Below are 26,024 nucleotides of genomic sequence, written 5' to 3' on the forward strand. Positions count from 1 at the left end.
ATATATACTGCCATAGGACCTTGAGTGCGTGGTTTGTGTGAGTTTATGGGTACACATTTATGGTTTTGTGGTTAAGGGACCTCAAAAAATCTCGTTGTTAAGTTGAGGGACCTCCGGTGAACTTATTCATCAAAAAAAGATCACTAGGTCCAACAAATCTGACAGACAGACCTTGCAAAGGCCCATTAAAGCACAATTAACTGGGCCTGAAAAGCCCAGCCCGTCCACTCTGACGATTCTACCCCTCTAACCCTACACCGGCCAGCGACTATATAAAAGCGGACCCGTCTCGAGCCGCTAGGGTTCTTCGATTTCTCCCTCGCGCCGCCGCCTCCTCCTCACCCTCCCCGCCCCAGGCGCGCCCTACGCTTGGAGCTCGTCCGATCCGCTCGGCGCCCGCCATGGTAAGCGCGCGAAGCTCTGAATCCATCCTCTGTTCCTCGCGGTCTCGCGTGCGTGCCGTGCTGCTTGCTGGTTGATGCTAATCTCCTCACTCGCGTTTCGCCTGTTTGTTGTTGCAGATCATCCCGAAGAAGAACCGCAATGAGATCTGCAAGTACCTCTTCCAAGGTCAGTGGTTCTTGGTCCCTATTTGCACCTCGTAATCGTACTAGAGGCGTAGAGCCGCCGCCATGTTTAGTGGAGATTGTTGTTTTAGGTTTGCAAAACGAGGAGATTCGTGTTGCTCCGTACAGGAGCACGGTTCTTAGTGCAGGAACTGCCCTCTTGTTAAAAGGAGAAGCTTGGTTTAGATGTAGGATTTGATATGCTAGTGATAATTTTTCATTCTAGGAACCCAATGAACTATTGGTTATATACTAGCGAAATCTGTGCACCCATGAACATCAACTTAAATTGGTTGTTTCGGTCCTGGTGTTGCGAAATCTGTGTATAAAAATTTCAAGAAAAATGATATCGCTGTTCGTGTATGTTAGTACAGCGTTCGCATGCCAAGAGGCTCAAACTGAAAGTGATTGTAGGTTCTGGTTTTAACTTGGTGTATACTGCTGTTGCAGAGGGAGTGCTGTATGCCAAGAAGGACTACAACCTGGCAAAGCACCCGCAGATCGATGTGCCGAACCTGCAGGTGATCAAGCTCATGCAGAGCTTCAAGTCCAAGGAGTACGTCAGGGAGACCTTCTCCTGGCAGTACTACTACTGGTACCTCACCAACGATGGCATTGAGCACCTGCGCAACTACCTTAACCTGCCATCTGAGATTGTGCCTGCTACACTCAAGAAGTCTGCCAGGCCACCTGGCCGCCCATTCGGTTCTGGCCCACCTGGCGACCGCCCAAGGTATACATATTCTCGTAAATGCAAATTGGCATATACTATAATGTGCTTAGTAAACATGGGATCGGCACCATTTCACCATGATCATATAACCGTTATATTTCTACAAATTATTCAAATGGGAAGGAGAAAATTATGGCTATAAATGTCTGATATTATTCCCGTACTAGACTTATCTTTAGGAATCTAGCTAGTAGCTTTTGAGATGGGAGTAGTGAGACTCTGCAGGCAGAGCAGCAGAGCCTTTTAGCATGACAATGTTTGTTGCATAATATTTTCCATCAAGAAATATGTTGCTCTCATTTGTGAGGTATTGATCATTTTCATCTATCCACAGGGCTTCTGCTTTAGGGTGAATCTTGTAAATTTCTGTGCGTTGTTCATTTGTTCTTGCTTTAGGCTGCAGCTTTTGCTTGTATAGTGCTTTCTAAGCTTGCCTATAAAGAAGATAGGACTAGATAGCATGATAAATGTATTCAAGATGTTTTGATGTGGTTTGGTTTAAGTTAATCTGTTCACAGTTTCCTGATTTAATGGAGGCTGATTCTATACTGTTCCTTCTCTTTGCGATGTATGTAGGGGCCCGCCTCGCTTTGAAGGGGACAGGCCAAGGTTTGGTGACAGAGATGGGTACCGTGGTGGTCCTCGTGGTGCTCCTGGTGACTTTGGTGGTGAGAAGGGTGGAGCTCCTGCCGAGTTCCAGCCATCCTTTAGGGTAATCAACTACTTTCCCTTTTAAGTGTTCCAATATTGTTCTATCTTGTCATGTAGCTTGTTTGATTTATTACGCTGAATACTAGACAAGCTAAATCCATTTGTGTGCTGCCTGTGATGAATTTATATTTGGATTTACCATCAACTTAAAAGTTAAAGCATAATTAACTTGTCTTTTTGTACTCATAGTTGTATGTTACACCCAAGGTGCCTATATATTTGATATTGTTCGTTCACGTCTTCTTGGCTTGAGATAACAAGCTATTTAGTTCCATGTAATGTTTGTGTGGGATTCAGCAAGGTTCATATCTTTCTTTGGCATAGAAGTTTTGAACAACCTTGTGATTTTGCTTGCTGAAGGACCTGTGCAATATGCATATTCTGCTTGTTTTGAACAAGATATTTTGTTTTTTCATGTTCTGAATTTAAACAATATATTGATAATTCAGTTTATTTGATGACATCATTGAGTTTGGCTTATATATACCACCTTAAAATTTTGCAGAGCTCTGGTGGCAGACCTGGCTTCGGCCGTGGTGGTGGCGGAGGCTTTGGCGCTGGCCCGACCTCTTCCTCGATGGAGTGAACTTCCCCTAGTTTGGATATGATGTTTTCCTTCGAATGAGGCGTTTAATTTTGAAGGACAGTTAAATTATGTAGCAGTCCATGTTTGCAGGATCGACCGCTGTTGACATATGCTAAAAATATGCTATCTTGATACCTTCGAGTATAATAGTTTTTGCGAACGCTAAGTTTCAATGTTAATGCTTTCGACATATTGGCGGAAATTATCTTTTGCTTCCGAAAAAAAAGAATTATGTGCATGTTGGATTTCTGGCTGCGTGAAATAGTGATATGATATCTGTATGCAAGTTTAGAATAATAGAATAGGCAGACTGAAGTATGTGTTTTTCATGTGCTCATTCATCGGAGCTTGCATGTCTTGCGTACGATGGGGTACAAACAAATTCTTGATCGATTACAATGTAGACCCAACCAATCTTTTAACCAAAACTCTATTGCGAATGTTTGTACAATGTAAAGCGGGATCTAATCTGTTTCTGGGAGGCAGATGCAATCTATGTACAGCAAAATTTGGGGGGAAAGGATGCAGTGGTGATGCTTGGTGTTTCTGCCATGTTCTCTCAAAGGCTCAAGAGTAGAGCAGCCAGCGTAGATGGCACGAGTATGATGAGCTGCTGCCATTGCAACGTCTCCGTCGGCGGCCGCAGCAACGCCGTGGCGCCCGATGTCGCGTTAAAGATGCCTTTGGGCGTGCCGCCGTGCCGAGCAGTCGTGCATGTACCATTGCCCTGCGCAGGCAAACACGTTTCAATCTTTTTTTTCAAGTCAGATTTGAATTATGATCATTAGTTTAGCAATGTGCAATGCTGGAATTCAATCTTGCATTGCAACAGAAATCTTAACGAGGTTTCTGCAGCGAGGCATTACACTGCAAGCAGAGACGCTCCCACACCCACAGACCAGTCCGCCGTTGGCCCTGTCCGTGGCTTCAGCCGCACCACCTCGATCACTTCTCTGCATCGTTTTCGCAAACAAGTTCAGAATTCAAAGCCTCTTTTAAAACTAGCACAAGCAGTTTCTAATCCATATTCATGATGCAGTATCAGACCTTGTAGAAATCGACGGCGATGAAATTGGCCCATCTGCCCGCGGACAGGTCATGGCAGGTGGTGAGCATGTCGAGCAGCTCCGCCGAGTTGTCCTTGCAGGCCACCGGGAAATTCGGTAGGTCCCTGAAGTAGTTCACCAGCACCAGCGACCTCGAGAGGTCGTTCATGGCGGCCGACTCCGCGCGGTTCGGGCACCTCCCCTTGATCATCCCCTTCGTCCCATCTGCACCCACACGCACACGCACACGCACACGCACACGCACACCATCGTCAAAGGAAAACCCAAGCCGCAAAATCCTCCACGATCAAAATCACGTGACTTTATCAGTGACACGTGGGTCAATGAGATCCTGCCTCCACATGTCAATGACAAAATCATTGTGACTTCAAAGTCAAAAAGAAACATGATCTCATTGATGTTACTTAGGATCAGTTTGACACAGTTACAGCTCCACCTCTCTTGAAGCTAGAGCTCGGTCAAATAGTTTCAGTTTCACCTAAAATAGGAGCGGGGCTAAGTAGAGTACTCTCATAAAATAGAGAGGTGGAGTTGGGTTTACGAAGCTCACAACTCTAGTCCATAGCTAACTTCTGAAGCTAAATTTAGGAGTGGAAGATGTACGCCCTTACACTGGTTTTCGACGACGTAGCGCCACTCGTAGGGGATGCCCTCTGCGGCCTCCTTGGCGGACTTGGAGGTGAAGAGGAGGAGGCGGTGGTTGTCGCGGACCATGTCGCTGAGCCGCGGCCAGTCGCCGCCGCTCTTGGGCATCCGCCACGCCGGGAACACGTACTTTGTCAGGCCGGAGGCGTTGAGGACGCGGGTGAGCCCCATGGGCGACTCCACGTAGTCCTCCACGAACACCGTCACCACCTCCGACGGGTTCCGTGCCAGGAACCGCTCGATCTCGCCCAGCACCTCCACCGCCGGCACCTGCTCGAATTAAAACACATTGATCAGATCAAAGCTCTCGTGTTCGTCAGATTCATCGGGAATTCAGAGGCGATTGTACACGTAATCATGTGTGCCTTACGAATGCGGTGAAGTTCTGGCAGGCGCCGCCGAAGGAGTGGCAGAGCCAGATGTCGTTGCGGAAGTCGTACATGTCCAGCATCAGTCCTCGCACGCCGTTCTGCACGCGTGACGTGTTGATGAATAGCGAGAAAGGCAGAAAGCTTTGGCATGTTAATCTCATCGATTTGATCGTTGTTTGACATGTGTAAATTCAGTGTAATCTTGAATACTCTCCCTGATGTTTGTGACGGATCACGGAATCAATGATGGGTTGATTAAAATCCGGGTTTAAGTGGCTGTCAGTCAAAGAGGGCGATTGAAATTGAAAGTGGGAGAGAGACGGGACGGGCACGGGACGGGACGGAACGGCAAGAATGGAATGGACGTGCCACCCGACCGTATCCCCCTGCGCCACAAGGGTACAAATCACGGGGGCACACGACGCGACGATGGGAAATTCGGCAAGGTGGACAGCCATGGAAGAACTGACCAGCAATCTGCGTTGGCGCCACACACGCGGGCGAACGGCGAACCTCCCGTGTCGTCTTCCGTGCCCCCACGTACACGCCCCGGTGCCTTTCACGCAAGCGGAGACGGCGCCGCAGCGTGCGCGCGCGCGCGAGGCCGTGCACGCGAACGCGAACGCGAACGCGCCAGGGTGCGACATGGGGGTTGTGGCGCGCCGGACTGACACCTGTTGCGTCCGGGGAACACCTGCCCCTGCTGTTGTGGTTGTGGGGTCTAATTATTGGGTTTGTGTGGGGCCCGCGCATCCGACGTGGCGCGCGGCGTGTCAGGAACGAACGGCCGGAAACGAGGACGACGGCGAGGAGGATTGGGAAGTGCGAAGGAAAGGAAAGGACTTACGTTGAGCTGGTCGGTGATGGTGTCCTGCTGGTTCCAGGCCGTGGCGATGGCCGTCTCCGTCCGCGACCGCGTGCCGAGCCGCGCGAACGAGTTGTGCGTCGTCAGCCACGCGTACCGGTTGAACGGCAGGTCCCGCGCCTGCACAGCACACAAACCGCCGGAATTCGGATGCGGTCAGTCAGCGCCGCCGCGCACTCGGAGAGGAAGAAACCAAACCGCGACGTCAATTACCTACCTTGGTCTGCGGGTCGACGGGGGTGACGCGGGTGCAGCGCGGGCGGACGTTGCCGTCGGCCACGCACGTCTCGCAGTGCAGCCCGGCGTCGCAGATCCGGTCCGCCGCGCACGTCTCCCCCACCTGCAACGTACGCACACGTACACCCTCCATTTTAACCCACCAATTCCCCCCTCCAACTAATTAAACAGCGCGCGTACCGCGTACGTACCTTCCGTGCCGACACGACCAGCAGCAGCGCGGCGGCCGCGACGGCGAACAGGAGGACCCTCACACCCGGCGCCGGCGCCTCCTGCCACTTCGCAGCCATCTCCTCCTCACCCCTCTCCCTCTGCGCGCTCTCTGCTCTTGATGCGTATGATGCGCGGTTGGTGCTCTCCCAGTGCTGTAGACGTCAAGCAACGGGCCGGGCAGGCAGCAGCCGCAGCAAGCAGAATCAAAGCAAGTGGCGGAATATTTGCCCCCCTGTCTCTCAAGGATGGATGGCCTTTGTTGTGTTGTGTGTGGCTTTGTATCGTAAATCGTAATTCGTGGGCGGCGTCGCCGTCACCTGCTTACGTACGCGGCAATGCGGGCGTTCACTCACGCACGCACACGCGCCCCCCATCCGCTTCGTCTTTCCGCCTCGCGCACCTTGTGACATGGTGCGCGTTTGAGGAGGAAGAGTGAGGGGGGACCGGTGGTGGTGGTACGGACGTCGAGGCAGAGCAGTGACCGTTGCGGTGGTCCGGCCGGCCTCTGTCGTAGGAGCTAACACGGTTTGAATTTGGCAAAAACTGCTGGAGACCACGGCTTGATTTTTTTTTTTTGCCATTTTCTCGCGTGATGACACGTTCTTTAAACAAAAATAATTTGGCTATAATTATGAGCCGTATTAATATAATGTGGAGAGTTTCATCGGCTAACTAACGACGAGTTCAGACAGATCATTCTTGGTGGAATAGGTGATGGAGAGAGAGAAATGGTGCCAATATACATGCACGCATCTCGCCGATGACAAAAGACGACTTCTGTATGTACTACTGGTAGTATATGTATAGTCTTTATCTCGCAGCTGGCAAAGGCTTGATCTGGTATATAGGTTATCTGTTGCAATTCAAACGACATGTTTCCGACTTAATTTCAGTAGACCACTTCTGAATCCCAACTTTTCTGTGTCCGGAATTGTCCATTCAGAACTGAACCTGAACATGAAGAAAGACGTTTGCGATACCTGTCTGGTTCTAGCCTTGTCCACAACCGAAAGAAAAAGCCTCGATCGTCAGATCCTGCAAAATATGCACAACAGGTACCACACTGAAATTATGATGTGCCTACACAGGGACAAAACACACTCATACTGGCAGAGTCTTGAAATATGTACACGAATTGTCTAGTATTTGAAACATGTGGCCATCTCAGCCACTCGAGTGGATTATATTTGTAGGACGCAGTGTACTTAATCTCCCATTCATCATTCAAGGAGTCAATTACGGAATTCCTTCAGAGACATAGTCAATTATCATACATATCAGGAAGTTAGTTGCTGGCTGATAGCTAGAATAATCATTAATCATCAATCTAATGACCAAGTACATGCATCATGCATCCACATCACAAACTTCTCTTTTTTTAAAAAAAAGAAGCATACATACAAACATGAAACATGCTTGCGGTGGTTAGTCCACTTGGGCGTAGACTAAAAACGGTGTTCATTTTTGCGTCAGTTATATGACTATCTTCCAAATATACATTGACCGTCTGAATGTGCACACATGGGTATTAGTGGGTTTGGTACTAGTTGTTACTCAAGACAAGCTTCAATACTCAACACGTTTTAGCAAAACACGCATTTTGTCAAGTGAAGACTGAAGATGATGAAGGATGAAGCAAGCAGAGGTTGAAGAAGCCTTAAAGGCCTAACAAAAGCCCAGCTTTACATGATGAAAGCCCACATAAAAGAGCATACAAAAATGTCAACTTGTGGGCTTACCAGCTTTACATAGAGACAGCACTGGAGGACCTCTGGTGCAAGTTGCGTTTGGCAAAATGAGAGAAAGCTCCAGCCTCCAGCTAGTAGAGAAATATACTTTGGAGTTTGGACAATACCTTGTGGTGTGGCGAGAGAAAAGCTGGGGAGCTCTTCAGAGAGGAAACAGACATGTCTCTGCTTGTGTGGCACAACTTTTGAAGTTCTCTTTCTCGGCATGGCCTTTTTGGTGGTATGGTAGCTTATGGCGAAGCTGCGTTTGCCCGTGAGAAACTTCCCAGGTAGAAAACAACAATGGCGCCAGGACAAGTATAGATGCTAGCAAGTGATACTGTCTGCATGCTGCTTGCTATACATTATTGTACTAGGATTAGACAAGAAGATGTTAGAGTAGAGTGGTCAAACACCAGGCATACTAGTATCACTGCGTGCATTGACATGCATGTATGCTGTGCTGCTGGTCCTGTGAAACAGAACAACTGCAGTCATCTGTTTGTGCTACATGAGCCATGAGTGTTCACCTAGGATTCCCCTTAAACTTTGCAGCAGTAATGATGCAGGAGAGCTGATCAGTGACCAGTTTTCCTGACATGTTTTTAGTCCGATTAGGTTACGATTGATGAGTACTTCCTCCCCAAGTCCCCATCTCATTTTAAATCTAGCCACGAGTTTCTGTGTCCAACAATAGAACGGAGGGAGCACATAGTAAATGTGTGGTGTTCTTTCCCTGTGTCAGTTCAACACCCCCCTCCTCCCCTCCCCCCAAAAAAAAACCAAACAAATTTTTTCAAAAAAATTATTTTTCTTTTGAACTCGTCTGAAGATTGGTGCACACCCTCCGTTCCGTTTCATATTACAAGTCATTTTAATTTTTCTTAGTTTATTAAAAAAATGGTATATATCTACAACACCAAATTAGTTCCATTAAAGCTAACCTATAATATATTTCAATAATATGTTTGTTTTATATGTTTTTTATAAATTTAATCAAGCTTAAAAAATGACTAGAAAAATATGTCTAAACGACTTCTAATATATAATCAGGGTGTAACGGTTACCATGCCATACGCCGAGCAGGAGCCAGGAGGAGCATATCTGACCGAAGCGGAGCAGCCAAAGAAAAACCAACGCAGAGCAAGAGAGTTGCACTGCCGCGTACAGTACGCTGCAGCCAGCCAGCCAAGCCAGCCGCGGCCTGGGCCTCGGAGACGGCGCCGTGCGCGCGCGTCGGCGTCGCTCCCCGTATTTTGTTCACTTGTTGTTTGGTCGCGCTTGTCCGGTCCACGCCATCTGGCACATTGGCATGTGCCACCCTCACCCTCACGGCCTCACCCACCCTATCCGTGGGGCGTCGCGTCGCGCCTCCCTTTCGCCCTCGCCCTCGCGGTTCTCGCGTACGCCCGCGCCACGGCCACGGGAGGGAAAACCACCCGTGAGCCGGTGTGACGCAGCCGCGCGCGAGGCGCGACGCGAGTGTGCGTGACCCCGACCCGGCCGCGCGACGCGAGGCGAGGGAAAAGACAGGAGAGAAAAGGCGCCGCGCCGCGAGAGCCCCCGCGACCCGCAAAGCGGAAAAGCGCAGCGCGCGCGCGCGCGGCGAGACATATCGGCGTATCGCGTTGGCGTCGCGGTGCAGCGCAGCGGAGGCGTTGGCTTTGGCAGTTTGGCTAGGCTGGCACCCTTCCCGTTCGTCCAAATTCCTCTCGCCCTCCCCGACAAACCACCCTTTTTCCACCAAGCACTCCAAGCATCCCACTCCACTCTCCGCTCCGCCACCTCCTTGCGCTGCTCTCGCTGGTACGGAGGAGGATGCGGCGCAGGCTCCTCGCGCTGCTGCTGGTGGTGGCGGCGCTCCCGCTGCTCCCGGCGGCGATCGCGGCAGGTGAGCTCTTTTGTACTACTTTTAAATGGCGGGGCTCCTCCTCTTCTTCCCTTCACCGTGTCACAGGTTCCCTTCTCTGGGTCGCCGCCGCCGCCGGAATCCCGCTGCTGGCTCCTCTCTCTCATCGAGCGATGATCTCCGCGACTGGAGCGGCCTTGGCTGGTCGCCGCGGCGGAGCTGTTGCGACTTGCGCAAGTAGCGCCAGCAGCCGCGCACGTCGCTCGAGAAGCGATTTTTTTTATATCTTATTTTAATTATTATTCAGGCGTCGATTCCGCTTCTAGTTTCAACCATTCCCCGCGATTTTTCGTCACCATTCTACTCCGATTACTGCATTGTAGAACCACATTTTTGTCATGCGAGAGTTGATTAATTAGAGCTTTTTTTTTTTTTTGGGGGGGGGGGGGGGTGATTTCACCGGTGGTTATTATCCCTCGCCGGAGAGCAATCCCTAACCACAAAATGGCACGAACAGCATGCATCGTCTTCCTGCTTCCTGCAGCGTTCGTCAGCCGATGCCGGTAAAGGGGACTGTACTACTCGCAATGGGGGTTGACGGGTTGTCACGCCATTGAATTCCCCTCACCTAATGGGGCTCACTCACTCACTGATGAACACTGTACAATCAGAGTGTGGGTGGTGGTGGTGGTGGCTTGGCTTTGCATTTCGTTCGTGTTCCAGGGCTCCTCCCCACGCTCGCCGTACCATTTGGATTTAGCTGGCCGGTGAGGAAGGTCCCGGGTCCTGGCAATTTGGTAGTGTTATTGGATCACTTATTAGATCGGCTTGATCGTGCAGTCTTACCTGATGTTCCCTTCCGCATCACATGGGTTGTTCTTGACTTCTTGTGTTGTGTGTGCCGTGCTAGGCTACTGGTGTACGGTACGGTGTAGCAGAATCGGTTGGGTTAATGAAGTTTTTGATACACTCTCCCCCCTTGTATGGAAGTACAAGTACGCCACATTCTGCTGGTAGTTCTTATTAAATGTGGGGGGGGGGGGGGGGGGGGGTAAATGGAGATTTGGGAATTGATGGCAAGTGATCAAATGGAAGGATAATGTGCTAGTACTGGTCATGTGATCTGGTCCTGGCGGTACTGATTTCATTTCCTGTTAATAAGTAATGATCATGATTGATGGTGTAGATAGCTAGCATTGGCTACCTGCAGAGCATTACATGTTTTGCACTTCCTGTGTAATATTACTGGTTTTAGTAGATATGCAGCAGAGTGATGAGGCTGACCTTCAGATGCTATTCAATTTACGCCAATAGATGGGTAATGTGCTAGTGCTAGTACTGGTCACGTGGTCCGTTCGTGGTGGTACCGATTTCATTTTTTGCTATACATATGATCGTGATTGATGGCATTGGTATAGATTTCGAGCATTGGCTATCTGCATTGCATTACACATTTTGCTGTTTCTGTTAATGTTCCCGATTTTAGTAAATATATATACAGAATGGTGGGGCTGCATGTTAACTTTGTGGTATGTGTTGTATACTATTGCATGATCTTTATAATTTCTTTGTTGACATGCAGAGTGTCCGTTGGATTTGAGTTGGCCAAACTATGAACTGATGGCTTCTGTATGCTCGGATGAAAATGGACACTCAAAATGTTGCCGTTACATCAATGCTATTATTGCGGTCTCGTCTGCCATGTATGCAAATACGACAGGCATTCTTGGGGTCCCAGCCGAAATTTCTGATGCTTGCATTGGCAACATCTCTGACACATTGGTATCAAAGGGAATTCTGCCTACCGCCGCTTCATTTTGTGGCCTTGGGATCAAAATTCAAGTTTCCTATCAATGTATTGGGATGACTACCGTCCTCCAGATGTTACAGTCTCCGAATTTCAGTGATGTCACTAGGAGCTGTGCAACTCTACTTTCAGATGATGTCAGTTGCAAGAGGTGCTTAAACTCTGGTCTGTCATACCTCCGCCATCTTGTGGGAGAACAAGATAATGTCACATTGAATACCTGCCGTGATGCTGCCTTTGTTGCATTTGCGAGTCAAGGGAATATATCTACCGTTGATACGGCGAGTTGCTTTTTTAGCGTCCAGGGGCTTAGTGCTCTTCAAGGTTTGAATTCTGTACACAAATTATTTTTTATTTGATGACCTTGTTAATACAAACAATATCTTTTTCTTTAATAGAGAGCTTCACTTCGGCCATGTTGACTATTCGCATCTGTTATAGCCTTATAGGATATAACCTTTTTGACAATTTGTAGAGGCAAAAGCATTTTTCTTCTATTATGTTTCTAGTGCATTCCATTGTTCCACGTGATCTCCAGCTCATGTGTTCTGTTGACATTGCTTCGGATCCTGAGGAGCAATAGTTATAATGATATGCCATTTGACAACTTGTAGAAGCATGGGATTTTTTTTGTTTCATTAGGGCTAATGAATTACATAAGCTCCACATGATCTCCACAATTGTTCTTTGAAAAGCTTCATACATGCAGCATTGCTGTGCATGTCCATGCTCTCCTAATATATGCAATAATAGGTATATTAATCAGCACATGCTACTAAAATTTTCATTTATTAGAATCAACCATCAGCAGAAGCTATAATTTCATATCCTTATTGATGATAATATGTGTGGCGAAAATCTTGTCATATTAATGTTAAATCTTGTATTTGTTGGTAAGATGATACATTCCACCTAAAATATGATATGTTATCTTCTGTTATCAGTTTTTTCATTTACAATACAACATAATATGTTTGTGTAGAAATAAGTTAGGTCATTAGGTCTAGTAGAAGTGAAGTGGACCATTTGCTTGTTATTCTTCGATTCATCTTTCTCAAGGTTTGAGTCCACAATGTTTTAATAAGTGATGTATCTATGATGCAGTGAATATCTCCGTGCCATCCCCAGCTGGACTAATTGCACCGAATATTGCTCCCAGTCCACTTGCAATGCAAATTCCTGGGGAGCATGTTACTGGAGTGCTATCCAAGCATCATCGTAGTTACAAGCTTGCACTATTCCCTGCAATTGGGGCTTTGGTTACAGGATTAGCAGTTATACTAATGATAGTATTGATTTTACTCATCCGTAAAAAGAGTAGAGAATTAGAGAAGATTGAAGGAACTAACCCTCTTGATGCGTGGAGTTCCTGTTTGAAGAAGGGCCAAGAAGGTAATCATTTCATGAGCTATGGCTGTACTGACATTCATACATGAATATTTATTCATTTATTATATGGCTGGATGGTTTCTGTGTGTTCATGATGCTATATTGCACACCAGGTATGTTATTTTAGGGCTAACTTCACATGAAATTTCTTAAAGCGTAATGGCTTTGCATTCCTATTCTCCTGTGGCTGTGGATATGTGCAATAGCAGTAAAACTGATTTATTAGTGTGGGGTTTACAACTTAGGAATTCATATGGTTAATTTGAATTTGATGAACTAACATTTGACAACTTGCATTACAACTAGAATCAGTTCTAAGACCCATCCAATTTATCTGCTTAACATGATATTTTTTCAGGTTCTTCCACCATTTTCGACAGATTTACTTACAGACAAATGAAGAAGGCAACAAGAAACTTTGGCACTGTGTTGGGAGGAGGTGAAAAGGGCACAATATTCAAAGGGAAACTGAGTGATGGTTCTGTGGTTGCTATAAGACGCATAGAAAGCTCGCCAAAACAAGGTCAGCTGGAATTTTGCAAAGAAATGGAACTTCTTGGGCGGCTGCACCATCGTCATCTTGTTGGACTTAAAGGCTTTTGTCTAACAAGATTTGAGAGGTAGAGTATGTTATACATATTTTTGGGTATCTAGAAATCCATGGTTCTTTACAGTTTCTTATTATCCAGGTTCCAGGTGTATGAATACATGGAAAATGGAAGCCTTAAGGATCACCTTCATTGTAATATTTTATTTTCACTCCCAATCGTTAGTCTCACACTGCATAATCTGGTGAATTGTGTGCATAAAAGCAATTTTCTCTTTGCAGCGTCAGGTAAACGTCTTCTACCATGGAAAAACAGGATCCAAATTGCCATTGATGTTGCAAATGCTTTGGTAAGTCCTGGAATCTGGATTCTGTATTAGCTCAAGTAGTACATATTTCGTAGACTTTTTTTTGTACCAAAGCAACAATTGAATACTTGGTGTTAGGCCTATTAACCTGCTAAAAACTTGTTTCGCAAAAGAAAACCTGCTTAAAACACTTACGTTACTTAAGTACATTATTTAAATGCTGACGAATAACTGCTACAACCAAATATTTTGCTCGCAGGAGTACCTTCATTTTTATTGTGATCCTCCATTGTGCCATGGGGACATAAAGCCTAGCAATGTCCTATTGGACAGAAACTATCTTGCCAAGGTACTTGACGTGAAACTTTCCTACAGTGAGAACAATTAATCCCTACTCTGCTGGCAGCAGATACTTGTTTTTGAATTAACAGGGCTGATCAAGATACTAATGGCTGGTTCATTTTCCATAGCTTGCCGTTTCTGGTCTTGTACAATGCTCAAATGGTGATAGTACCACCATCAGTTCCACCCTAGTGAACGTGAAGATCCCGGCAACTCCTGGTAAGTCCAACATCTGCCTTTTTGGTGTATTCTTCACCTTTGTCAGCATCATTTCCGACAAATCAAACACACAATACATGTTTGACATGACAATGGTTCAATTTGAAAACACACTTTCATCAAAAGTAGTGGAGCATGAACTTAAAGTTGGATAAAATTTTGGATACTCGTGGCACGCTTTTCAAACTGCTAAACGGTATGTTTTGTATGCTCTAAAATATCAAATTAATCTATTTTTCAAGTTTGTCATAATTAAAACCCAATCAATAATATATTAATATCATTTCGTATTACGTAAAACACTTAATCTTCGCCTTCAAAAGAAAAGAAGACCACCTTAGAAGCGATTTGAAATTTGATAGCAATAGTTTTGTGTGGTGCAGGCTACGTGGACCCTTGCTACGTGGTGAACCAGGTGGTGACGCCGAAGAGCGACGTGTACAGCTACGGCGTGCTGCTGCTGGAGCTGGTGACGGGGAAGCCCGTGGCGCAGGGCGACGACGACGGCAACGGCGACAGCAGCAGCAGGAGCAGCAGCAAGAACCTCGTGGAGTGGTCGCGCGAGCTGATCGGCACGGACTACCGGCTGCACGAGCTGGTCGACCCGGCGGTGGCCGACGCGTTCGACCTGGACGAGCTGCAGGTGATGGCCGATGTGATCCACTGGTGCACCCACCGGGACGGCGCCGCGCGGCCGTCGATGAAGCAGGTGCTCCGCATCCTGTACGAGCGCCTGGACCCGCTCTCCGGCGGCCTCGCCCGCGCCGTCGCCGGCGAGGAAGGGTACTACTACGGCGGCGGGCAGAGCGGGCGGAAGGGGAAGGAGGGCGCGGAGATGCTGGCCGGCGGCGGCGGCGACGGTGGTCGGTGCCTGCCGTCGTCGTCGAGCACGTCCAGGTCGTACTGCAGCCGCAGCGTGCTGCTTGAGTGCAACTCGCCGGAGGAGGCGCCGCCCCAGTCGTCGCCGCGCGGCTTGCCGTGACACCGTGACACGCCATCTTTTTGTCGGTTGCATCGACAGATTTTGCAGGACACAACGTACAGTGAACAGTCGAAACACTGACTGAACTGAAAGAGAGATTTTTTTTTCGTTTTTTTTTTTTTTGGTGAGAGTGAGTGATGCAGCTGTGGCTGTCCAGCGAGGGGATGCACACAGCACACACAGGGATCCACCGATCCAGACATCCAGTGAGATGATGAAACTGATTAGGCAGGGGGGGCCCAGGTGGCGGAGTGAGAGAAGGCCGGGCACGCGTGATGAAGATGGCGATGTTTGTTCAGTTCCCTAGATGGAGTTGGTGGTTGTTCCACCTTCATTGTTCAGTCAGCATTGAAGAGCGTACTACGTCGGGAACATGGGCCATTCAATTCGTGCATGGAGGATGGATCCCTTCACTTGCCTTCCCTAGCTGCAGCCTGCAGCAGCTAGCAGCTCGAGTGGTACGCCCATCTCGCGCGCGGGTGGTCCATCCACCGGTGGCGCGCGGCGCCGACGCCGACGCCGTGGGCGCGCGCGCTGCGCTGCGCTCGGAGTGGCATTGGCACAGCACGCAGGAGGCAGGGCAGGCCAGATCGATCCCACCACGGCCGCGCACGCGCGCGTGCGACAGTAGCAGCAGCCGTGCCATGGGCAGGGTAACGTGACGCCCAGTGACAATCACCGTAAAAAGTAGGGCAGGGGGCAGCAAGCCGACGGCCGGCATAGGCAGTTTGCTGACCGTGACTGCAGAGGCGTACCTGGAGGCTGGAGGAGCCAACTGATGATGGTACTAAAGAGACTGGGTTTTTATTTTTATTTGTTCGATCGCGTTTGTGTGAATGTGTGATCAGATCGAACTTTAAAAGGAAAAAAAAAAAGGAGCTCCCGTTTGCCGGTGATGTGTCAATGTCGCGTGACTCGATTACAGGAGTTGAAAAATAGAAGCTTTACGGGAAGCGAAAAATGGGAGGGGGGGGGGGGGGGGGGGGGGGGGAATCAGTCATGAACTTGTGTCTTCCATACTAGTCGTATTTTTTGGCCAAAGTGGCCCTGCCATTTGTTTAGCTGATGCGGCCTCGATAAGGAGGAGGGTTTGAACAGGGTCATTTGTTTTAGGGATCGGGGCGGTGTTCTCGCATCGGTAGCCACCAGCCAGGGCTTCCAAGTCGATGCTGCTGTCACGGCTCACGATGGATTCATTCCATGGGTTTCGATCAATTTCTTTTCATGCGATTTGCACGCATCAGGCATCAGCCCAATCACCTGCTCCTCCTTTAAAAAAAATTATATAATCAACTTCTACTATGGGCCCGTTTAGTTTCCCAATTTTTTTTTCCAAAAACATCATATCGAATCTTTAGATATATGTATGACGCATTAAATATAGATAAAAAGAAAAACTAATTGCATAGTTATGGGGGAAATCGCGAGACGAATCTTTTAAGCATAATTAGTCCGTGATTAGCCATAAGTGCTACAATAACCCACATGTGCTAATGATGGCTTAATTATTCTCAAAATATTCGTCTCGCAGTTTCCAGACGAGTTCTGAAATTAGTTTTTTCATTCGTGTCCGAAAACCCCTTCTGACATCCGGTCAAACGTCCGATGTGACACCCAAAAATTTTCTTTTTCCCAACTAAACACACCCTATGTTTCATGCAACCTCATCAGCCCAAGTATGTTTTGTCTGTCAATTTAAAGAGAACCATATTTAAATTCATAGCAAGAAATTGTTTTTCCTAAAAACGTAGGGTGTAAACTACCTGTATCGTTTCGTTTGTCTTGAGTTGTAAAAGGTGCAACAGCGGCAAGCAGCAGGAGGGACACTAGTACTACTGCTGCTGCTTTGTAGTAACAATAGTACACTATTAAACCATTACCCGCAGTATACTGAGTACTGACACGGTTATTTGCATCAATCAACTGTGACCTCGGTTCTCATTAAGCAACGAGCAAGTTGGCGCAAGGAGACAAGCAGAGGAATGGGCACATCAGATAGGATAATCGAGTAGATAGATCATTAATAAAGAATCAATCAGGAGCGTTTAAGGGTTCCAAATCCGGGAGCATTCTTAATTAGAGAAAGTTCAATAGTATAGCAAAATACTAGCTCTAATTTATCTATAACCAATCTAATAGCTCATTCATACAATAGTTACATACTACACTATTAATACCTGGTCTCATCTGTCATACACACATTGTATCTTGAAGTCTGTGCTACAGTTGGCTACAAATCTGTAGTCCGCTGTTCTTCTCTCTCCTTATAGCGAGTTTAATAGTATAGCCAACTACTAGCTCCGATTCATCTATAGCCAATCTAATAGCTCATCCATACAATAGTTACATAGTACACTATTGATACCTGGTCCCACCTGTCATACACACACTGTGTCTTGAAGTCCGTACTACAGCTGGCTACAAATATGTAGCCCGCTGCTCTTCTCTCTCCTTATTTTTCTCTTTAAAATATGTTTACAGCTGGCTTATAGCCTGCTATTGTACATACTCTTATTTATCTTTTTAAAATATGTTTACAGCTGGTTTATAGCCTACTATTGTACTATTGTGGCAGCAGCTGAAGGCATGGACCGTAAACAATTGCAGTAAGCAACCTGCACATGGGCAGGGATTAGGCGTTGCCCATTCTCCGGTTTCACGTCTCACACGCCACTGTTTCCATTTTCACTTGCTAGCAGCCTAACACTACTATACTTGAGTCTGAACTATCTTCATTTGCTTCACTGCTAGTACTACAGTTCTACCGGAGATGCATCAAATAACATTGATGTATCATGACCATTGATATATGATCCTACTCTTGAGCAGGACAACAAAACTAAGATCCACAGTTTCCCTTTGAACTATTCTCTTGTGAAATTCTTGCGCTCCAAACCGGGCAATAAATTTAATTCTTCTTCGAAAGTAATATTAATACTAATTATCATCTACGATATCTTACTACTCCCCCCGTCCAAAAATATAAGTATTTTTAATACAGTGCTAAGTCAAACTTTTTAAATTTTGACTATTAATAGCAAAAAATTAAAAAAGATTAATCATGTAAATTTAGTGTTACTATATTTATCATTAAACGAACTATCATAATATACAACTTTTTGTATTTAATACATTTTCCTTTTGTAAATATTGTTGGTCAAAATAGTATCTCGGAGACTATGTCCAAGTCCAAAAATACTTATATTTTACGACGGAGGGAGTATAATGATATTTGGATGGAAAGAAAGCGCTTCCTAGGTAGCAAATTACTCTCCCCGATTAGAAATATTTGATGTGTAGTGCAAGATTCGTTCGTACTTGTAAAAGTTTAAAACTTTTAAAAGGTTCAGACAATATTCGGTTAAAAATATTCAAACCCTGCAAAGTTTAAAACATTTAAAAGATTCGGACAAGACTTAAGATTTTAAAAAGGTTTAATCAAATCTTGTCCTAAGCGTCTTAAGTACCAAATTACGCGAACACATGCAGAGCTTAAGTACCAAATTACGCGAACACATGCAGAGTTGGTTTCGGTACAACATTGACCGAAAATCATTGGTTTAACCAGTCTTTGATAAATTGGTGGGAGCGGTTTTTTTATAACAAAAATGGAAAAAAGCTACTTTCCTCCGTTACAGAATGTAATAGTTTCTAACATTACCCGAATTCATAAAGATATAAATAAATCTAGACTCATATAGAAAATCTATACATTGATTAATGTATAAATCTAGTAGAAAAGGAACGGAGGGAGTATCGTACGTACCGGCAATTTTTCTTTCAGAAAACCTACACCACGGCATCCCCTCCTCCTACCTCACCTCCTCCTACCTCACTCCTCTCCCCCAAATCATCTGGATCCCCTCCTCCTACCTCACTCTCCTCCCCCAAATCAGACGGCACTGTAGCCCTCCCTGTCGTCGTCACCCACCGCTCGCCGGAGCCAGCGACCGCTGCCGCGAGGAGCTCGGCGGTAGGCGCGGTGAATGAGAAGGAGAGCGGAAGCGGGGAGCGGTGGAGCCGGAACGGGGTGCGGCTGCGGCGACATCCCTCCATGGCTAGCAGCAAGTGGATATGCTACAACGTCGATGATGAAGGCTTCCATGGCCGGCGGCAGGGGTGCGCCGAGCACGTCGTCGTCCACAGCCGGCTGAGGAGGCATGGTACAAGGTAGGCACCAGATCTGTCGCCTCCTCATCCTTCACCGTCGTCCCCAGGCAATGAGCTCGCCCCGCTGCTTGACCACCCTGACTCCGCGACTGCTCCTCCTTCCTCCTCTCTCCTAGGGTATCACGCTGGTACCAAGGTTTGATATCTAGGTACAAGCTCGATACCCAGATACCAGGTACCAGCCGGTACTTAAGGTACCAGGTACCAGGTATTAGCCGATACTAGGGTATCAGGTACCAGATACCAGCTGGTATCTAAGGTATCAGGTAACAGCCGGTAACCAAGGTACTAGTCACTAAAATTCTTCTGTTGTAACGGGATCCCGTTGTGAAGGAGTCCCCTTTTTCTTTTTCCAAACGGAACCGTTTGCCCTGAAAATTTTCCGCGTTTCGGCAAGGGAGGACACTGCCCCCAGCTGCAGGGGCTCCGCGTCGCGTCGGTAGTCAGCCACAGACAGCCAAGCCACCAAACCCCCACACGCAGGTCGTCGTCGTCGTCGTCTCCACGCCCGCACGCCTCCCCTCCAAAAACCCACAGGATCCGAGCTAAAGCTAAGCTTAGCTACCACACAGTGGTGGCCGCGCACTCCTCCTCCTCCTCCTCGCACTGCACACGCCAACGGGTTACAAGAACGAGTTGGCACGCGAGAGCCCTGCAGGGAGGAGGAAGGATGCACCTGCACGCGAAGACGGACTCGGAGGTGACGTCGAGCATGGCGGCGTCGTCGCCGCCGCGGGCGGCCTACTACGTGCAGTCGCCGAGCCACGACGACGGGGAGAACAAGACGGCGGCGTCGTCCTTCCACTCCTCCCCCGCGGCGTCGCCGCCGCGCTCCCTCGGCAACCACTCCCGCGAGTCCTCCTCCTCCCGCTTCTCCGCCGCCAAGTCCGGCTCCTCCCGCCGCACCGCCGCCGCCGGGGGAGACGGCGGCAAAGGCGGTGTCGCGGCTGGCCGCGGCGGCGGAGGTGGTGGGCGGCGTAGCCCGTGGATGAAGGAGGCGGCCATCGAGGAGGAAGGCCTGCTGATGGAGGACGACGACGCCGACGGCGGCGGCGGCGGCGGGTTCTCCTCCCTCCCGAGGCGGTGGCGCTACGCGCTGGGCTTCGTCGGCGCCTTCTTCGCGCTCTTCTTCTTCTTCGCGCTCATCCTCTGGGGCGCCAGCCACAACCAGAAGCCCGTCGTCTCCATCAACGTAATGATATGCAAAGCTCGATCGATCGCCATTGAAATGCTTGCAAGAATCAAACCGATTTTTCTCTAACTTGAGAGGGTGATTTGTTTCGCATGCAGAGCATCACGTTCCACAACTTCGTGATCCAGGCGGGGACGGACGCGTCGCTGGTGCCGACGGAGCTGTCGACGGTGAACGCGACGGTGAGGATGACGTTCCGGAACACGGGGAGCTTCTTCGGCGTGCACGTCACGGCGGAGCCCCTCACGCTCTACTACTACCAGCTCCTCATGGCCTCCGGCAACGTAAGCCGCCTCTCAAAACCCCATCTTTTAGCTTGCACCCATCGATTTTGATCTCTTCTGTTCAATACAGTAGACTAGTTTCTTCTTCACACTGCATCCGTAGTCCTAGTAAAAAGACACTTTTTTTAAACAATATAAATCTTAATTAGCTGATGTTTTAAGCTGCAAAGCAGAGCTGTGGCAAATATTATGGTTATGGCCGAGTTTAGTTCCAAACTTTTTCTAAAACTTTCAACTTTTCCATCACATCAAAACCTTCCTATACACAAACTTTCAACTTTTCCATCACATCGTTTCAATTTCAACCAAACTTTTAATTTTTGCATGAACTAAACACACCCTATGAATCTTAGCTGCTAAGTTTCAGAAGTTGTGTGAAAATGTTCATGCTAAGTAGATGCCGGGAGGGGATAAAACCTCAGCATTTTGCAGTAAACCATCCTGGTAGGCTGATACTCTTGTTAAAAGCGCAATATAATTTATCACATGAAAAAGAAAAATCTCGATCTCTTGTTCGTATTTGTGAACAATGGACTACAGCTGCACATTGACCAAACCAAACTGTAGCAGTTGTGATAATGCCTACACGGCAGCACCATGGATGTAGACTAGTACTACTTCACACTGTTGAAACTAGTTCAACACATTCAGAGAATCTCTGAAACTCTCAACATCATCTTCAAACACTAGCTGTCATCCATTCAGTCAAGTTGCAGCACCACACACTCCAAATTTTTCACTACCTGCATTAATTCCAATTAAGAAAAGAGAGAGACAAAAAAAAATTGTCATTGTGGTCCATCCATCCAAAACTGATCTGAAAGTCTGAAACTTTCTTGGCAAAAAACACCGAGTGACTGACAAAACTGAAACATTCTCACTCAGGTGAAGTACTTCTACCAGTCGAGGAAGAGCTCGCGGCACGTGGCGGTGGCGGTGGTCGGCGACAAGGTGCCGCTGTACGGCGGCGGGTCGGGGCTGAGCAGCACGCCGGTGAAGGGCGCGCCGCCGGCGCCGGTGCCGCTGCAGCTGGCGGTGCGGTTCAGGTCGCGGGCGTTCGTGCTGGGCAAGCTGGTGAAGCCCAAGTTCCTGACCAACGTGCAGTGCAGCGTCAGGCTCGACGTCGCCAAGCTCGGCAAGCCCGTCTCCCTCAACAAGGCTTGCAGCCTCGTCTAATCTAAGCTGCAATGCCGGCGAGCTAGCTGCTCATCACTGCGTCATCTTCGAAAGATCGTCTTCTTTTTTTTCTTCTTCTTGTTTCTTTCTTGTCTGATATTTACAGTATATTGTCACTGCATACTTTGCGAGTTGGTTAGTTTGGAAGGAGGGTGAGGAGATCGATCAGGTTGTGTGTACAGGGAAATTTTGTCGCGAACATTTTGAGATATCGAATTTTGGGTGGATAATAATAATTAATCACGCCGTTGCCGTTCTTTCTTTGTTGCTGAGTTTCTCCGAAATGTTGTAGCGTCAGGTTTTTGTGAATTGTGTGATGTGATGTGATGTTCAGACATTCAGTTGTCACCTGAAAATCTTCTTGGAAGTGGTGGGTGCCGTGAAGCCCGGCGTTGCTTCCATTTCTGACGCTCTTTGCCTGTTCTGATCTTTGTTCCAGCACGACAGCGGCCAGATTCAGTACTTCCTCCGTCCCAAAATAAGTGTAGTCATAGTTTTCCGCACCAAACTTTAACCGTTCATCTTATTTGAAAACTTTTTAAAAAAAATAAAAACATAAATCACGAATAAAGTATTGTTCATGTTTTATCATCTCGTAACAATAAAAATGCTAATTATAAAAAAATTTAAAATAAAACGAACGATTAAAATTGGGCGCGGAAACTAATGGCCGCACTTATTTTGGGACGGAGGTAGTAGGAAACTTCCCTGATGATGAACGTTTCCATGTTCAGATTTCTGACGAGATGAACGTTTTTGCAGGCTGCTGCTGATCTGTGAGCTGGCAATGCTCGATTGTTGATTCAGATTAGATCATCAGCTTCAGGTGCTTTGCAACTGATTACTGCTACTGCTACTGTACTTTTTACTGCCAGATCTTAATAATCTTATCGCGGTGATCAACAAGACAGAATCTTGTTGACATCGAGTAGAGCCGTTCCACTGTTTCCGTGCAGATCGACGATCGAGAATGGGGGTACTACTACTATCATTATCTACTGAAGCAGCGGCAAAGCCTGCAATATCCTACTCTGGTCTGATGCATTGAAGGAGTAAGGGTCAGTGAAAGTGATCTCGTTCCACATGGGCTGTCAGAAAGAGAATTTAGTTTTGGCCGTGGCATCTACTATCTGAAAGTGCTTTATTGCAGGTTTGCAGATGTACTGCTTCCCTTCAGTTCGCATATGGAGTAAGTAATGCAAATGTTATATGATCCGAGGTTAATTAGTTGTACTAAATCATACTTTTTCTGTACCGCATCTTGAGAAAACTTTAGTATGGAAATGAAAAAGACTAACGTATTTCTTATTAATATTTAATAGAGAAATAGTAGTAGTGGATTGGTTAAGATATTGAAGAGATAAAACTTATCGATTTATGGGAGATAAAAGAGTAAAAATCAACATGTTTTCTAAAAGGAGGTGCTTATACTCATTGTTCATTTTTTGCTTAATTTAAGTGGCAAGAGTACTAGTCTGAAATTTGGCAAAATAAGACAAAACAGGCTGGATTTAGTACTAGTCTGAATTTTGGCAAAATAAGACAAAACAAGCTGGATTTCCAGCACCACTACTTGTTAACAACGAACGCTATGTCCCCAGAGTTCTGCAGATTTGTCGGCATTTTTTAACAGATATATCACCCATTGGAAGTCAACGACAGATGCATTAGTATTTACTACTATATTCCTATTATAATGTTAGCAAATCTGAAGGGAAATATAATAAAGAGAAGAGCGTGAGCACGTCTATGTATTGTATTGGTGCGCAATTCGATACAACCGGCTAACATTTTATCAAATATAATCAAAACAATCCATCCAGTTCTCCCGGCAAAAATAAAAAATAATCAAATATAGAAATTTAAACAATCAAATATTTAACAAAAATATGAAGTGAGCGTAACTTAACGGGTCAGTTTCCTTATGGTGAAACCAACCTGCCCTAATTCAAGACCTAGATTTGACATTGGTGATCTCATTTACAGTTAATTATTCTTTTTAGTGATAGGCGACCTACCCTTAATGGTTTCGTCGATCTCAAGATACCCAAACTTCTAAATTGTACATTTTTGTTAAATATTTTTATATAAATTTCTTTCAAGCAATCATTTTTATTTTTAAAATTTATAAAATTAATATTGAATAAATTATGTACTTCCTCTGTTTCATAATGTAAGACTTTCTAGCATTACTATGAATGTGGACAATGCTAGAAAGATTTATATTATGAAACGGAGCAAGTACTAATGATTAATCTCGTTTTATATGTCACTAAAAATTTTAGCCGATTAGCCAATTCGAACATAGCTGAATTTCAAGGGGTAGAAACTTGCATGGTTTTATGGATTTTGCAGCCCATATAGCACCTTTCAAGAAGGCCCAGAGAGCTTCCACATTGCTTGTGTGGCCCAGCTCCGTGCCATGGTCATCATGGCCTTTTTTCTTAAAGGAGACTCAACACCATGGACCATGTATCAGAATGCATGGAATATTATTATTGTTTAAATTTCATACAACCTCAGATATTATTATGGTTTAAATTTAACAAAATCATAAGAGTTTTTATATGTGATACCTCATCATGGGTATTATAATTTTAAGTTTACGCAAAACATGCCGTTAGCCCATCTCACTTAACATTGTATCAATTTTTTAAAAAAATTGATTAACTTGCATGGCTACAACATATGTACGGTGGATTAAACAACCCATGAATTCTGGATATAGGTTTACAGCTCATGTATATAGTATATTAAAGAAAAACTAGTTGATGGTGTAGTTTTTTCAAAATGTAGGACCAAAAACACCTGTGGTTATATGCAACGGGCCAAAACTCATATGGTTTTATGCAATTTGAATTATTATAATATCTTGATTTTTTGTGAAATTTATATAAAAAAAATAAATGACCTTTTTTTCTCTCAGTTTGCCCTCCAACAAGGAGATGTAAAGCAGCTTTTCTTATGCTGAAGATTCCTAGGAGCACGATTGACATATATTTCTTAGATAATACGATTGACATATATACCTCCTTTTCTTTTTCATGATAGCTATGTGGCATATATGCTACAGTTGGGTATTGTCATCAACACATTTCATATGATCTTGAAAGAGAAGAACAAGAATAAAAAGCCTTTTTTTTCTATCATTCCCTCACAATGAAGATTGTAAACATCTTTTCCTGTATGCTAGTACCTGGGAGCATGGATTGTAATTGCACTTGCACCCATTACCCTATCTTTTTCTTTTCTTTTTGATGAGATGCATTACCTTTTCTTTTTGATGATCATAACTATGGCATGTACTATATTATAGTACAGTTTGCTAGTGCTGTTAGTTAACCAGATGGGCCCAGACAAAAGAGAGAGAGCACATCGTGGGCCTACCCTACCACCTTCTATTCCTTTTTCCAGTTCTTTTTATGGCTTTAGAAGAATTGTCATGGCCAAGACAAAGAAGATAATCTGAGTTGGAAGTTGATTCATTACACAATCATTCCTGTTCTTTGATAACATTGGCATCAAATTAAACCTTTTTTTGGTGTGGTGTTCAGGAATCTTTAATAAGCTTTCATTAGGTTCTTTGAAACAAAGTGATCGCCTCCTTTTCTTTCCTTCTCCATGCCATATATCTCTGGTCTCCATGACGAGTAGTAAAAGAGCCGCACGCTTGATCCACCAACCGGCTATGAGTAATTGAGCCCAAGAAAGTACTAATCATCACTATAATCTCTGCATCATGCTGCCAATGTTGCTTGCTTGACATATAATGATCATATAATACCAATAATTAATCACCATTGGAAAAGTATTTGCCAGGACAAACCTACCTTCCAAGCCTTGGCAAGTACTTTCTTCTGCTTAATATTCGAGTTTCATATTATAAGTTATTTTGGGTTTTTTCTAAGGTCAATATTTTATTTTGGGTTTTCCTAAGCCAATATTTTTAAGTTTGATTAAATTTATAGAAAAACGTAACAACATAATCTCTAACATCAAATTAGTTTTATTAAATCCACCGTTGAATATATTTTTATA

The 26,024-nt window shown here is 45.9% G+C and overlaps 4 protein-coding genes across 5 annotated transcripts; 3 read left to right on the forward strand and 1 right to left on the reverse strand.

Annotated features, from left to right (window-relative positions):
- Positions 1 to 245: 245 nt before the first annotated feature.
- LOC127770306 (40S ribosomal protein S10-1) lies at positions 246 to 2,798 on the forward strand. The gene is made up of 5 exons (XM_052295966.1): positions 246 to 404; positions 522 to 570; positions 1,017 to 1,299; positions 1,876 to 2,011; positions 2,516 to 2,798. Exons 1-5 carry the CDS (start codon positions 402 to 404, stop codon positions 2,594 to 2,596), a joined length of 552 nt encoding a protein of 183 aa, XP_052151926.1. The 5' UTR covers positions 246 to 401; the 3' UTR covers positions 2,597 to 2,798.
- Positions 2,799 to 2,856: 58 nt separating this feature from the next.
- On the reverse strand, positions 2,857 to 6,350 carry LOC127770304 (PI-PLC X domain-containing protein At5g67130-like). Of its 2 annotated transcripts, XM_052295964.1 has the most exons (8): positions 5,973 to 6,347; positions 5,762 to 5,884; positions 5,527 to 5,664; positions 4,679 to 4,777; positions 4,275 to 4,578; positions 3,644 to 3,867; positions 3,463 to 3,549; positions 2,857 to 3,323 (listed from the first exon to the last, which is right to left on the reverse strand). In XM_052295964.1, the coding sequence occupies exons 1-8, from the start codon at positions 6,069 to 6,071 to the stop codon at positions 3,156 to 3,158; spliced, it is 1,242 nt and encodes a 413-aa protein (XP_052151924.1). In that variant the 5' UTR covers positions 6,072 to 6,347; the 3' UTR covers positions 2,857 to 3,155. The 2 variants fall into 2 exon arrangements, with proteins under 2 accessions (XP_052151924.1, XP_052151925.1); XM_052295965.1 differs by lacking the exon at positions 4,679 to 4,777 and having other exon boundaries at positions 5,973 to 6,350.
- Positions 6,351 to 9,222: 2,872 nt separating this feature from the next.
- Positions 9,223 to 16,072, forward strand: LOC127770300 (probable receptor-like protein kinase At1g49730). The gene is made up of 9 exons (XM_052295961.1): positions 9,223 to 9,612; positions 11,153 to 11,701; positions 12,482 to 12,769; positions 13,125 to 13,386; positions 13,456 to 13,508; positions 13,596 to 13,663; positions 13,881 to 13,970; positions 14,092 to 14,182; positions 14,566 to 16,072. Exons 1-9 carry the CDS (start codon positions 9,540 to 9,542, stop codon positions 15,162 to 15,164), a joined length of 2,073 nt encoding a protein of 690 aa, XP_052151921.1. The 5' UTR covers positions 9,223 to 9,539; the 3' UTR covers positions 15,165 to 16,072.
- Positions 16,073 to 19,730: 3,658 nt separating this feature from the next.
- Positions 19,731 to 22,242, forward strand: LOC127770270 (uncharacterized). The gene is made up of 3 exons (XM_052295933.1): positions 19,731 to 20,526; positions 20,625 to 20,810; positions 21,696 to 22,242. The coding sequence occupies exons 1-3, from the start codon at positions 20,005 to 20,007 to the stop codon at positions 21,984 to 21,986; spliced, it is 999 nt and encodes a 332-aa protein (XP_052151893.1). The 5' UTR covers positions 19,731 to 20,004; the 3' UTR covers positions 21,987 to 22,242.
- Positions 22,243 to 26,024: the final 3,782 nt, after the last annotated feature.

Source organism: Oryza glaberrima, chromosome 4 (genome assembly GCF_000147395.1).
Source record: "Oryza glaberrima chromosome 4, OglaRS2, whole genome shotgun sequence".
NCBI lineage: Eukaryota > Viridiplantae > Streptophyta > Magnoliopsida > Poales > Poaceae > Oryza > Oryza glaberrima.